General features: G+C 24.9%; 2 protein-coding genes across 2 annotated transcripts; one reads left to right on the forward strand and one right to left on the reverse strand.

Annotated features, from left to right (window-relative positions):
* Nucleotides 1-430: 430 nt before the first annotated feature.
* Nucleotides 431-2,903, forward strand: LOC122849139 (ubiquitin-conjugating enzyme E2-24 kDa). The gene is made up of 5 exons (XM_044147748.1): nucleotides 431-963; nucleotides 1,177-1,338; nucleotides 1,526-1,709; nucleotides 1,808-1,955; nucleotides 2,042-2,903. Exons 2-5 carry the CDS (start codon nucleotides 1,211-1,213, stop codon nucleotides 2,137-2,139), a joined length of 558 nt encoding a protein of 185 aa, XP_044003683.1. The 5' UTR covers nucleotides 431-963; nucleotides 1,177-1,210; the 3' UTR covers nucleotides 2,140-2,903.
* A 3,004-nt stretch (nucleotides 2,904-5,907) lies between these two features.
* Nucleotides 5,908-11,238, reverse strand: LOC122849124 (CD63 antigen-like). The gene is made up of 6 exons (XM_044147719.1): nucleotides 10,833-11,238; nucleotides 10,014-10,202; nucleotides 9,737-9,907; nucleotides 7,977-8,198; nucleotides 7,457-7,518; nucleotides 5,908-6,004 (listed from the first exon to the last, which is right to left on the reverse strand). Exons 1-6 carry the CDS (start codon nucleotides 10,893-10,895, stop codon nucleotides 5,986-5,988), a joined length of 726 nt encoding a protein of 241 aa, XP_044003654.1. The 5' UTR covers nucleotides 10,896-11,238; the 3' UTR covers nucleotides 5,908-5,985.
* Between the last annotated feature and the right edge of the window lie 3,787 nt (nucleotides 11,239-15,025).

Genomic DNA, 15,025 nt, shown 5'->3' on the forward strand with positions numbered 1-15,025 from the left:
CTAATAAAAATTTTTCGTACCACACTAATACCACATGACATTATTTTTGGCTTCCAATTATTAGATGGATAACTGTTCAATGTTTATATCAAACTGAAATAAATAAAAATGAACTGTTGTGATTGTTTATTCACATAGGTCGTACATAGATACATTATCGTAAACTGTAAAACCTGGAATATTGCATAGAGAAATTTATCACTTTTGTCGTTGTTTCTGTTTCTAGTTACAGTCGATTACAGGGCGAAACCGAAAAATTTTTATTAAAGGAATACGCAAGCTAAAAAAATTGTATGGTAAAAGAGAGATCACGTGGGTTTTATCCGTTTTATCCTGTTTTAAACGTTTTATCCATGTAAACAACTCAAAAACATATGCCCATCCCTGGGCCAATGCCTCGGGTTGACAACGCTGGGGGGAAAACAAGACGGGGACGCCCGGGTGATTCCAGTATTTTTTGTACGATAATACACGTTTTGATAATTTCACCTAAATGAGAAAAACAATTCTCAATGATAATAGTAAACCAAAACAACCTACTTCAATAAACAATTAATTAAATTAATTTGTGGTGTATTTGTTCTTACTTTTAAATATAGAATCCTATAACTTAACTGAAATTTTTATTTATTTATTTTTTTTTTCTTCAATTTAACTGTGTGTGTCTGTTGCCTTCATCCCACCATTGTCAAACCATAGAGAAATTCAGTAATCATCATAAAAAAAAATTTAATAAATAATAGTTATACTTAGATCTTTAAATAATAGATGGATAATTTCAAAAATTTGTGATGTTCCGGTATTAATTAAAAGATTATTTGAATGTTAAATAAATATTGAACTAAATTTTCAACTTTTTTTTCGTCAACTGTCGAAAAAAAAAGACTGGATCCGAAATCGACGCCGAGATAAAGACGCTTTTTTATATAAAGGTTTATTTTAAAAAAAAAAAATTGATAAAAGGTAAATTTATATATATAACAATAACTTTTTATCAAGTTTAGTGTTCAATAAGTTATTTTGATTATTTATTTATCAACTATGCTCTAATATTACAAGAGTGTGATAGAGAGAGAGAAGATGGACAAAAAAAATGGAGCCAACTCTGCTCCGCATTAGAAACAATGTTTCATATTTTTTCTAAATTAAAAAAAAACCTAAAACAACTAATTACAGTTTTCAGAAATAAAGGTTAAAACAAAAAAAAAATATGTCTGGTGCTGGGTCTAGTGGTACTGGTCGAGGAAGGGGTTCTTCCTTAGCTGACAATAAACCGGATAACAAAGAAGCTAAACCAAATCCAAAAATGTCAAAAGCACTTGGTACATCTGCTAAAAGGTAATTTAATTATAGCTATAACAATCAATATTTTTCAATTAGAAAATTTAACAAAGAAATAAAGTTTCTAACTCTAAAACAAAAGAAAATTTAGAATTTACGTATCTAAAAACTAACAATTTTGTAAACAATGGTAATTAATTAATATACATCGTCAATAATATTTGGTTTTCATTAATTTCATTAGAATACAGAAGGAACTTGCAGAAATAACTCTTGATCCACCACCAAATTGCAGTGCTGGACCAAAAGGTGATAATTTATATGAATGGGTGTCAACTATTTTGGGACCACCTGGATCAGTTTATGAAGGTGGTGTTTTCTTTTTGGACATACATTTTTCACCAGAGTATCCATTTAAACCACCAAAGGTACAAAAAATAAAAAAAGTCTTTGAATCAAATTAAAAGTAACCTATCGCCAAAAAGAAAAAAAAAATTAATATAATTTTTTTTTGTTCAATAATTAGGTAACATTTCGAACTCGAATTTATCATTGTAATATCAATAGTCAAGGTGTAATATGTTTGGATATTCTCAAGGACAACTGGTCACCAGCATTGACCATATCCAAGGTTCTTTTGTCTATCTGTTCTCTTTTAACAGACTGCAATCCAGGTGAATTTTTTTATAAACAAATTTTTTCATTTATAATTATCATTGAATTAACATATTATTTTTTTATTTTTATTTTGAATATTAAGCTGATCCTTTGGTGGGTAGCATTGCAACGCAGTACCTGCAAAATCGTGAAGAACACGATAGAATTGCTCGACTTTGGACAAAACGTTATGCCACATGAGTATATTTATCAAAAAAATTTAAAATAATAATAATATGAAAAAAAAAAAAACATCAGCCTCATGCCAGTTTTACCCATTGTCCTATCATTTTTTTAAATTATTATTATTGTTATTATCATTTTTTCAATATCATAGAATTAAAAGTCAAATCGACAAAATAATTGAAGGCTTGGCTGAATTTTTTTTTTTTTTTCAGTTAATATTATTAATTAAACTTAATTATTTTAATTTTTCGTAAATCTCCTTGTAATCAAATATTAAAGGACAAAAGATACTTGGGTTTATATATATTTATATTATAAATATATAAATATATTAAGTCCTAAAATTGTGATGTGTCATTATTATTATAATTTTGTTTTTTATGAGAATTTTTCGTGAGTGAGTGTGATAATAAATGTGAACATAATATTTTCATCAAGATTAAATAATTAACTTCTGAATAAAAGAAACATTGAGATGTGGTGTTTTCGAATAATTAAAAATAAACCGTTAGCTTCGTGGCGAGTGAGTGAATATTATTATTACAATAAAAATTTAAATAAGAATTTAATATTTAAGATTCAACGAAATAATTTTTTTTTTCTTTTTTTTTAAATAAAATATGGGAAAAAAAAATAATTTTTAAATACAGTCGATATTTCCGCGTTTATTTGTGATTGTAAATAGATATTTTTCTGTACATTTTTAATTTCAAACTTGTGTTGAATATTTTATAAAAAAGTAATACTAAAAAGAAGAAGAAACAAAAAAAGGAATAAATAATACCACTGATTGGGATAAAAACATAATTAAATAAATTTCCAATAAATGAATACTCAATTTAAAAAAATATTACTGTTCAGTATAATTGAAGTCTGTAAATCGAGAATATTGAAATAAATAATAATCATACTAGTTTTTAAGATAATTTGTATTAATTTAATTATAAAAATTATAATCAACTTCGCTAATACATAAATCGATTCAACAGAATTACTCAAATCTCTTTTAACAGCTTCAATTAGCCAAACAAAATAAAAAAATGAAAAAACAACTCTAAAATGAACTTTTGAAAGAAAAAAAAATTATATATATAAAATTCAAAAACAATAATTGTATGAGTGAGTATGAACAAATATATTTTTGTTTTTCTTTTTTGTTTAAATTTAAAAAATTAATTTCAATATACTATTTAGTGGTAAATGAAAAACAAAAATTGATTAATAATAATAAAATAAATGTTAGTACGCTAGTTATTGGCATCGACATTATAAAGATGATAATAAAAAAAAAAAAAAATTAAATTGTACAAATAAGTCGTTTCTTTAATCAACACTCAAAAATTAGAAATAAATATTGTTTTTTTTTTTTCTTGTTTATTGATTTATTATTCGTTATTTTATTTTCAAATTCAGAATATCTTTTTGATATTAGAAGATGAAGGAGAATATTTTTTCTTGGGTTGATATCTTCAAAGTGTTACGAAAATACTGATCTGTGCACCTATTGGTAAAACAAAAAAAAACTAAAAAAATTTACAGAATTTCTAGAGAATTAATTTTTTTTTATTACTCTATCATAATTTTTGTTTATGTCAAATCTGATTCTCTTCTGATCTAGATTCTTTTTTATATTAATTTATTTTACACTTATGACTGTTTGTCTCTAATTAAACATTTATCATATAATTTGTCCTTTGTCTTTATAGTATATCGAAAACATGCTAGAAAAAATCTGCCGTATAGTTAACCGAAAAAAAGCATCTAATATGATTTACAATATAATGTTTTATTTTTATAAAAAATTTTTTGTAATTTATTGAAAGCTTATTCAAGCATTTTCAAATTATATATTGAATATATAATAATATTATCATTTGAAGTATTCATTTCATAAACTAGAAAATTCCGAATTTTATAAAAATTCATAAGATGTAAGAAATAAAAAATTAGATTCATTTAAACGATAAATAAGTTGAAAACAAAAGTGAGGTCATTTACAATCAATTTATTTTCAAAACTATATAAAAATAAAAATAATCAATCAAAAAATATCATTGAAAAATTGAATGTTTTAAAATCGCGAAAAACACATTTATAAATTTTTCACAACATTTATTTTGAATCAGTGAAAAATAATCATCTGATTTATAAAAAATTAGAAAACACTCTTTTGAGTGTACAATAATGATAAATTATCATTGATAATAATAAAAGAGTAAATAAAAATTTAATTCAATAAATAAAATTTTTTTTTTTTTGAATAAATTATCATTACTACCCTGGTAAAAAAAAACTCTCTGAGCTTTCGCCAGATTCCTCCATATTTTTTCCAGATTTCTAAGCAATTGAGACTTCAGAAGATATTTTTTCCGAATTTTTCCGTATTTTTTTGGAGAAAACTTCTCTATTTACATTTCCTATTATTTCCTCTTATTTCTCGTTAATTTATTCATTTTACTATAATTTTTTTGCGTTGGTTTTTGGAGAAGTCTCAATAACGTAGAAAGAATTGGAGAAATTATTTTCACAAGGGTACTTAGGTACATTAAAAAACTACAAGTTGAAAAAAAAGAAAAAACAAAGTGTATGGGATAAAAATGAACGAGTTTTCGAGCTTCATTTTTTTTGTAATTAATAAATGAAATATGAAAAAATTCATTTATTTAAGTACTTTTAATGGGATATACCTAAATCAATATTATCATTATAGTGAAACTTATTGTATACAAATAAAACAAGTATTTTTGGTCGATGTGCAAATTCAGTTGAATTTTTTGATGAAGATACAAAGTTTATATATTTATACATTGAGATATTTATTTTATTAAATCATTTTAATATTTGAATGAAATACATTATGCACAATTTTTACCACTTCAACTCCTATTTGCCACAATACAGATAAAATAACATTTTTTTTTTAATACTTTAATTTAAAATTGTTCCACATTGTTGTTTGTTTATCAAAATTATGATATTTTTGTTTCTAAATAGACTCAAGTCAAAATGATAAACATATCAAATAATGACAATTTTAACCAATCTAATATTGGTTATTATTTTTATTTTCTCCTTTACATACTGCACTTTCACAATTTTGTTTTATATTGTTTTGATTAATTTTCATTTTTGTTCCAACCTTAATACTGATTATAATAATTTTTCTTTCAGTCTTGAAGTCATTTCAATTTTAAAATCATTTTTTTCCAAATGTAATTTTTCAAATAATCGAAATTTTGGTAAAAAAATATATAAAAGCCCGATCGATAAATCAAGATTATCTGATTTATTATTATTTTGATAATGACAAGGAGCGAAACTTTGGACACGTGCTTTATAATGCTTTTAAAATTTTAATCTTATGTATTTATTTTGATTAATTATTATATTATATAAACATCTATTTAATAAATTATTTTTCAATTACTATAATTTTTTTTTTTTTTTTCTTCTTTGAAGGAACTTAATACAATAATATATTTATATTAGGCACACATAAAAAATAATCATAGACAATATGCTACTATAGTTTGTTTTTTTTTTTTTTTCTCATAAAAAATTAAGTTTCAATGAAATTATAAGATAATAATGATGTAGAACATGAATTTCATTTTTTATTTATCGAAAAGAAACAATTATATTTAATTTTCAAAAACTTTATCCGATATTATTATTTTTTTTTTATAATTTAAAAACTTTCTTGCAAATTTTAAGAAACTAGAAAAAATTAAAATGATACAAAAATTAAATAATTCCACTGGGTTAATATTATTTTTTTTTTTGTTTGGTGTATAATGGAGTCGAATGTAATTTAAAAAAACTTTGATAAAAAAAAAAATTTTATAATGTTTAAATGCCTCCTCAGTGTGCCGTGGTCTCGCTGTAATTGAAACATTTAAAAAATAGTTATTTCATTGTTATCATTCAAATTTAAAAAAATAATTTTATTTGTCAAAAAGGCCTTTGTGCATAACTAATAGATGCATAAAAAACTAAAATTAGAAAAAAACTAAAAATACGTAATAATAAATTAATTACAATAAAGCTCGTATAAATAACACAATATTATAATAATAATAATAGTAATAATAAAATACAAATAAATTAGTTGAAAAAAAAAAACATTAACGAAATTCGCTGATAAATCAACTGACCTTTTGTTGAAATAAATATTTTTCAAATACTCATTATCCAATGGTTATTATCAATATTTGTTTGATTTATCTTTTCAACACTACGTAGAATTTACAGTGAAAAACAATTGTTAATCTATTTTATGTTTATTCAATCATGATAATTATTCTTTCTTTTCATTAAACTAATGCTAATGGACTTTTTTTTTTTCAATTGAATCGTACTTTTATTATTTATTAAATTAATTAATCGTATGTGATTAATAACACTTTTATATTTATTTAAAAAATGGCAAATTATATAGAGCTGACAAATATTTATGATTTTTTCTTTTTTAAATAAACAGACCTACTCTTTCACAGCGCCTTTTTAATTTTGAGTTTCAAGAACTACTTTTTTTTGTATTGAGTGATTATTCATAATCTGAGCTGAACGTTGAACAATATAAACATAAATATATAAATGATAAGTAAAATAATAATAAGAAATATTTAAATATGATAATAGACACTGATATAAATGAATTTTAAGCAACAGTCTTACATCAATTTCTCGTGTTTTTTTCTGTTAAAAAAAAATCATGCTGAAGCTCTAATATGACACATTGATTTATGTAATTAACATTTAATATATTAACAAATTAATATTAAATTATAGAAAGAAAAAAAAAAAAAAAACATTGACACATTTGAATGATGTGGAATAAGCGGAAAAATCTTACATTAAGTGCTGATAGTCTTGATTAATTCAATTGACATATTTTTTATGTTTGACAATTAACATCATCAAATCATTCAACGAATAGCATATTCGTTGTTACAAAGAAAAATAATACATATGTATATATATTTTTAGATTACATTGAAAATGTGGAAAAAAGAAAAAATTACTGAAAATTATTACTTTCAGTTGTGTGTTGTGAATGTGCGACTAGTATTGAAACATCAAAAAATACACAGTTAGAAAAATGGTGATGATGCCATGTGAAATAACATATAATATAATATAAAAATTAAAAAAAAAAAGTTAGCATCAAACAATCGCAATGTGCAAAAAACAAGAAATTATGCGAAAATTTTAATCTTCAACATGAATCGTTTTTTTTTTCTTTTTGTTATTTTATATTTGTTTTTTTGTTCAAATTAATTGTTTTATTAATTTATTATAAAAAAAAAAAAAAAAATTTTTTTCAGCTTACACAGTCTCGTATTCACGACGAATTGATCGTGCCAAACAGCAAGCAAAAAATACTCCAACAAGCTGAAAAATAGAATTATTTGATTATTTGAATTGGTTTTTTTTTTCTTCATGAATTATATAAATAATTACATCAAGATATCTCTATTTTTTTGTAGATTGTACTACCAATTATTTATTTGCACATTTATGATAATTAATTGAAATTTATCTATCATATTTTTTTCCTGCTTGAAAAACGCGTTTAATTATTTAGATGAGGAAAAAAGTATTGTTAAAATTAGCAACATTTGAGTTGAGTTAAAACTTATTTCTAAATATTATAATAATAAGTTATAGCAGTTGAAAATTAAAAATATAATTCATTAAGACTGTAGACGTACATATAAACGTCTCTACTCAATTGACAATAATTATTTCAATTATTACCAAGTTAAATTTGGTTTAGAGCCTTTTTTTAAACTAGTAATTTACAAGAATAAATATACCCCAATGTGTTAAGTTTAGATTTAAAATATTACCTGAATAAATGCCATAACAAGAACGGCAATTCCAATTTTCAAAGCATTGCCCTCAAATTTCGCTTTTAGTTTTGTCATACAACCTTCATTAAAAGCACCCACGGCATTATATTCACATTCTTTAGTTGCTGGAACTTCATGACAGCACGAAAGTGGTAAACGTGGATGTTTATATGGCTTTGGCCACCAGTCACTTGAGCTATTGATTCCACAACATCCCAACTAAAAATAAAACAACAATATTAATAATAAAAAAAAAAAAAAAAAAGGAAAATAAAAACCACAGCCTTATTTCTCACGATGCAAATTTTAAATAATTGAATAAATCAATGAAAGTGATATTTAAACTGTACAATAAAATTCAACTGTTTTATTTATATTATTATTTTGCAATTATCAATATCAAATTACTTGGTATAATATTATATTTAAAAATGAAAATAATTATGTAATATGATGTAATGGTAAATCGTGATTGAAATTTTAGTAAAAATCACAATAGTAGCCTTGTAATGAACCACGCATCAGAACCGGATACTGTATCAGTGACCCTTATTAATAATTACAACCTTTCACTGTCATAATACGTGATGCAAGCTGCATTTCCCTTCTTTTTTTTTTTATTTTCTAAAGTGTCACTATGACAAAAATAATATTAAATCGTCTGGGTTCATCGACTTTAATTTCTCGTTACTTCCTTCGATGCCATATTTAAAATACAAATACATCACTCAATGCATAGTATTATAACTTATAAATAAAAATGGATAAATCTAATGACAAATAAATATATTATTGAAAAATAAAATAAATAAATAATTTTCCCAGAAATTATTAAAGGGGTTTTATTACGATTTGTCATGCAATAATCGTTATAAACACGCAATGCATATATTTTTCCTTTTCATATGTATGAAAAATAATGAATAAAAAAAAAATTCAAACAAATTACACGTTAAAAAAAAATTGTCTAGACATTTTTTTTATCTTAAATTTCAAATATGTTTATCAAACTTTTTTTTTTATATGATTAGAACAATGATAAGATTCATTAATTAAAATAATCTTTTAGTAAAATGAATTGAAAGAATTTTTCAATTATAAAAATCATGAATTTAATTGTTCTAAATTTTATTAAAATATCAATGTATATTTTAATGATAAAAATGATTAAAAAATATGTGCAGAGCTAGTATATAAACTAGTATATAAACCTGTAGAGAAAAAAAATATATATAAATTTAGAAACGGGTTGGTTGTGTATTGAAGAGAAACTTTAGCATGTCCACGTCGACGTACTATTATTCATAAAAATGACTGACAGACCTTGCTCATATAGCAAATCAATAATTTCAACCCTCTTTACTTTATCTATATTCCTCATTTTCCTCCATCGGTGTGTGTGTGTGTCTTTCACTCCCCGTAAACATTCAATTATTTTATTTTCTACTCAACACACAGGTAGAATGATTTTTTTTTTTTTTTTTTTTATGAATTATTATTGTCTGATGAGTTGAGGGATTGTACACGTATACCCTACTTTACACAATGGTCAATAAAATTTAATTCTTTTTTTTTTTCAGTTATTTATAAATCATTCTTATTAACGTAACTATTGCAATGTATTTTTTTTAGTCGATAAACTTGAGTGATTTTTACAAGTTTAATATTTCTATTTTTTTTTTTTTTTACTTTAAATGAGATTTAGTATTCAATTTGGATTATTATTATTTTTTTAAAATAAATATTAATATACATACATCGTGTTGCATGACGTCCCATGAATTTTTAACATCATCATTGGTTTCATATTCGTGTAGAGTATTATTCATACGTTGTTGTAACATTGTTCCAATATTACGACGCATCATGTAACCAGAAATACCAGCTCCAACTTCCAAAGCAAGTATGACAAGCAGAAGTACCGAAAACTAGATGATAAAAAAACAAACAAACAAAAATTATTTCCTTTATAAGACAAAAAACAATTATTTCATAATGTAAATGATTGTTTTTTTTTTTATTTTTTTTACTTACAGTTATTATCATGCAATGATTTTCTTTAACAGCACCACAGCAACCGAAGAATGATACCAGGAAGACAATAATACCAACGACTAGAATTATTATTGGTGCAGCATAAAACCAATTATCAACAAAATTACTGTATCCCTTGTATTGTGCAACTATCCATCCACCGACAGCGATACAAGCAACTCCACAAATCTAATAAAATAAACATATTTTTCAAATAATAAAATTAAATTATAAAAGAAATAAATAGATTTTTTATTTATTAATAATATTAATAAGTTTTGATATTTTTTTATATTATTAAATTGGATAATTGACTCTTGATTTGATGACAAATGAAATAACTTGTCGTGACCTTTCAATTAATGTTTGAAAAAAAAGAACCCCACCCTAGAGTATTATTATTTTTTTTTTTATGATAAATAAAATAAAATAAATAAATCAACAGATTAATATTTTACTTGTTGATTACATTTCCTATATTTATTTCATTACATACAATCGATAATGAAATATGTTAAGACGGATTATTTGAAATCTATTTATAAATTTTCTTTTTTTCTTATGATAATTTCTAGTCAGATTTTTTTTTTTTTTCTTATTTCTGTGTATTTATTTTTATTTTCTTTATTTTTTAAACCCTCTTAAGACTGAATTATCGACCTATAGAAACTCACACATATATATATATATATACACATAAAGAAAGACACCGTTAACAAAGAAAAAAAAAAAAAAACTAAATTTTTGTTTATGTATGATATCAATTATCTTTGGCGCCTAATTTTTATTTTTTAGGTAAAATTAATAATAAATACTCACAGCAAACGCAAAATTGAATGCAAAAAGTATGTATTTAATACAAGCCATTCCTCCAGACACCATCTTGACTTTTTATTCAAAATTTAATTAAACAATCACTTTATCAGGAAAAAAAAAACAAAAAACAAGAATCACTTTTTTCTAATTGATAAAAAAATTATCAATTTAAACATTTGATGAATATTAAATATTAATTGTTGTGATGTTCGTTTATTTATTAATTGTGTTGTTAAAAACTGATAATTTTCCAGGTAACTGACTTGACTTTCTCTTGAGATGAACCACGTCTATTCACAAGGAAGTAATGCACACAACATGCCCACAAAATTGAAAATACAAGGAAGTACATAAATGTAAGGAACGGAGAATGTACACTGACGTACACACTGACCAATGGTGTGGTAGGAGAATAAAAAAAACAAAATATTCGAGGGGTGTATTACACTCACACAAATATGCTTGATATATATATATTTTTTTTACTATTGATGCGTGCGCAGCTAAAAAAAAAACTAAAAGTAAAAGAGTGCGTTCCAAAAGTCACTCAGTGCGTAGCGTGTGTAGTTTAAGATTGTAAACATATATAGAAATAAAATAAAGTTAAGGTTGTATGTAAATAGATTTCCCTGAATTTAATTTTTGATTTTTTTTTTTAAATGTTTAAATGAAATAATTATCTATTTGGTGGAATTTTTTCGTAATTTTCCTCTTCGCGAAAATCCAGATAATTAGTGTCAAAGTTGGCAACTTTAACACGCAAGCATAGGGAGTATAGGTACGTTTGCGCTTGTATTTTTAAAACTCTTAATTTAAATTTCGATTTTTTTCTACAGATTTGTACTTTGTAGAATTCCAAAAGTTATGAAAAAAAAATTATTCATTTCCTCAACACCGTTTAAAAGATATTGGCTAATTACTTTTTAAATTTACGGGTTTCAGCCGGCTGAATTACATTGAAAATTTAGGGTACGTTCCAATACCGCCGTTCGGTTTTATTCTTCTAGCTCTATCCTTCTCTCTATCTCTTCTGGCTCAATCTTCCATCTCTTCTTCTATCCTTCTCTTACAAGAAATGTACGATTGTGGAACTTCCCCCTGAATGTTTATTGCTAGAGTAGTATTAGTGTCTGTAAATATAAGCCGGCAACACTCACACTACTTATGACGCATCAGTAAAGTGAAAAGATTTTAGGCATGAGAGGGCGCTATAATTTTTTTTTTTAATATGAGTTTATAAGCACCCTTGTGGACCCAAAAAGTCGCCCGATCATGCGATTTACATACAACCTTAAATGCTACTGTATCAATTTTGAAACATAAAATCGTCTTCATAACAATAGAGACGTCTACCACAACAAAATGACAATAAAAGTTTTCTAAAGTCCACTATCATGAAGATTGAGGACTTTTGGAACGTATCCCAATGTCCCTTCTTTCTTTAACCCCTTCTTTAACTAGTCATGCTTGGTCATGCTCAAACTGGCTGGTGCAGGCCGGTGCAAAAACCCAAACAGTTTAGAGAAAAAATACACACCTGAAGAAAAAAAAAAACTGGAACTTTAATTGGCGCTTCAGTCCGGCATAATTTTTCTGGTTTGATAAAAAAAAATCATTAAAAATCATATAAGTAGTTGAGTATTTTTTTATTAAGAAATATAATTTAAAAAATACTATCATTAATTTATAAAAAAAATTTAAATTACAAATTGAATGAAAAATTATTTTTTTTAAACATGAAAATTGGAAAATTTCAATAGATTTATTATGTTGCAACTTCTTTTCGAGGGATTAGTAATTTTTTTTTTTTTTTTAATGAAACACATAGGTGCATGTAAGCTGGTATGCCTTGATAAGATTGAAGACATAACGGGTGTACATATTGAGAAAAATAAAAAGATAACGTCAAGGAGTTATAAAGAATTATTGTTAGTTCAGCACTTCGTCAGGCTTTTGAGTTTTTTCATATTGAATTATTATTTTGTTAATTTACTCAAACATGTACCAACATATGATCATTATTCAAAATTAACTAAATCATATAATGTTAAATTTTTTAAAAATCTAAAACTTTTTTTTGGTAGAAGGGAATCTTGCTTATTTATTTTTTTTTTTTTCAATTTAATTATTTTATTATATTCCTTTATAAAAAGTTGATGAATAACGCTGCTTCCAGTCATTTCAGTGGTCGTCATTTACATACTCACACACTCACAAAAAAAAAAAAGAAAATCATTTTTAAATATTTATTTTTTTATTTTTATATTTTTACTGTCCCCTGGTAGAAATAATCTCTCCGGATTTTCTCCGGATTTCTCATGATTTCTCCGGATTTCTCCGGACTTCATCCGGATTTTCTACGTAATTAGGACTTCCGGAGATATTTACGGAGTAATCTCCAGACTATTTCTATAATATCTCCGGATTTTTTCCGGAATTTTGACTTAAAAAAACAAACACAAAAAAATGGAAAAATTAATAAGAAAAAGTAGAAATAAGAGTTTACATACGAAAAATAAAAAAAAAATTTTTCTGAAAAAATCCGGAGAAAATCCTGAGAAAACCCGAAAAAACTCCGGAATAATATCTCCGAAAGTCTCAATTGCGTAGAAAATCCGGAGAGATCCGGCGAAATCCGTAGAAAACCGGAGAAATCCGGAGAAAATCCGGAGAAAATCCGGAGAGATTATTTCTACCAGAGGTATTAATGAAATCGAAATTTGTACATAATTAACAATAACAAAGTTTTGTTAATTCGTTAACTAAAATTTTGAAGTAACCAATTTTTTTTTCAAATCATTATTGAAGTATGAATCCAGCAATCTGCATTTAATGGTTTAGATTAAGCTCACGACTTTCTTAAAAATTAAAATTATTCAACAATATTTATTAATAAATATTAACAGCTGTTCGAGGTGACATGCAATCATTAAGGCGGTATGTAAATCCCAAAGTAGGACGACTCTTTGGGTGCAACGGGGCACTCTGATAACCATAGTTTAAAAAAATAATAAGCGCTCCCTAATGTCTAAAATTTTTATACTTTACTGCTGCGTCTTTAGAAGTATGAGTGTGGGCGGCTCGTATTTACACACACTAATCTACTTCAGCAGATTTTCACCGCTCGTGGTCACAAAAATAAATAAATTAAAAAGTAAGCACGTAAGTAAGTACGTAATTGATTAACATATAAGTATTATTATTATTATTATGAAAATGTTTAATAGTTTATAAAAATACCAAGTAAATTGTTATCAATGATTATTTATAAATTATAATATAAGGCTGATGAATTGTCATTTGTCATCACAAAGTCAAAGTAATAACTGCAGTTAATATAATCCATGGATTTTTCTTTTCAGCATTAAGTACCAGATAAAAATGTTTGTGACATATTTTCTAAAAAAATTGAATGAGCTGTTTGTATATATCATCAAAATTTTTATTTTTAATGCAATTTTTCATAACAGTATATTGACTTTCAAATACGTCAGTATTGTAAATTATCAATGATAAATATGGGATTATTTCGCAATTGTAATAGACCAGTTTCAATATTTTTGGACGTGAATGCTCTGACCATAATTTCTATAAATTAATTTGGGTTTTTTTAACTCAGAAACCTAAATATAATGTTATAATTGGTTATAATTAACAAGTGATTTTGCACTAACATAAATAAAAGGTGCAATCGCCAAACAATTTTGTACTGAAGAACAATCAAGAACAATAATACATACCCCATCTTTGTTTATCAATTGGATCATCACGATCACGTTTTTTTTCACGTTGTTGATAATTTGATATTTGTGTTTCATGATTATTTTGTAATGTCTCTGTTATTGGTAAATAAAATTAAAACAATCCATAGCACTTTCATCGTTCAGCATCATTTTTCTCATGGACATTTAAAATGCAAGATTAAAATCTCTACAGGATGTGTGGCTTGTTGGCATTTTATTTAGCAAATGTGATGTTAATTTAATAAAATCCAAAAATAAATCACTTCTACCAATGAAAAAAAAGTATGATAAATTTAAGCTGTTGAAATAATTGGGCATCATCAACAGCAACTTGCCACAACTTATTTGTGATAAAGTTATTGGTGCTATTTTGATAAAACGACTTGCAAACTTCGTTCAAACGGTTTACATCATGGTTCATGTTTATGGAAGTTTTCATCATTTATTAAAAGT

The sequence above is a fragment of the Aphidius gifuensis genome, linkage group LG2, assembly GCF_014905175.1.
Source record: "Aphidius gifuensis isolate YNYX2018 linkage group LG2, ASM1490517v1, whole genome shotgun sequence".
Taxonomy (NCBI): domain Eukaryota; kingdom Metazoa; phylum Arthropoda; class Insecta; order Hymenoptera; family Braconidae; genus Aphidius; species Aphidius gifuensis.

Bases quoted from the DNA above. Each gene is read 5' to 3' on its own strand.
- LOC122849139 (XM_044147748.1), top strand. From the start codon at position 1,211: ATGTCTGGTGCTGGGTCTAGTGGTACTGGTCGAGGAAGGGGTTCTTCC. The intron at 1,339-1,525 runs GTAATTTAATTA...TAATTTCATTAG, and splicing joins CTTGGTACATCTGCTAAAAG to AATACAGAAGGAACTTGCAG. The intron at 1,956-2,041 runs GTGAATTTTTTT...TTGAATATTAAG, and splicing joins TTTAACAGACTGCAATCCAG to CTGATCCTTTGGTGGGTAGC.
- LOC122849124 (XM_044147719.1), bottom strand. From the start codon at position 10,895: ATGGTGTCTGGAGGAATGGCTTGTATTAAATACATACTTTTTGCATTC. The intron at 9,908-10,013 runs GTAAGTAAAAAA...TTTATCATCTAG, and splicing joins ATCATTGCATGATAATAACT to TTTTCGGTACTTCTGCTTGT. The intron at 7,519-7,976 runs GTAATATTTTAA...TCTATTTTTCAG, and splicing joins TTGTTATGGCATTTATTCAG to CTTGTTGGAGTATTTTTTGC.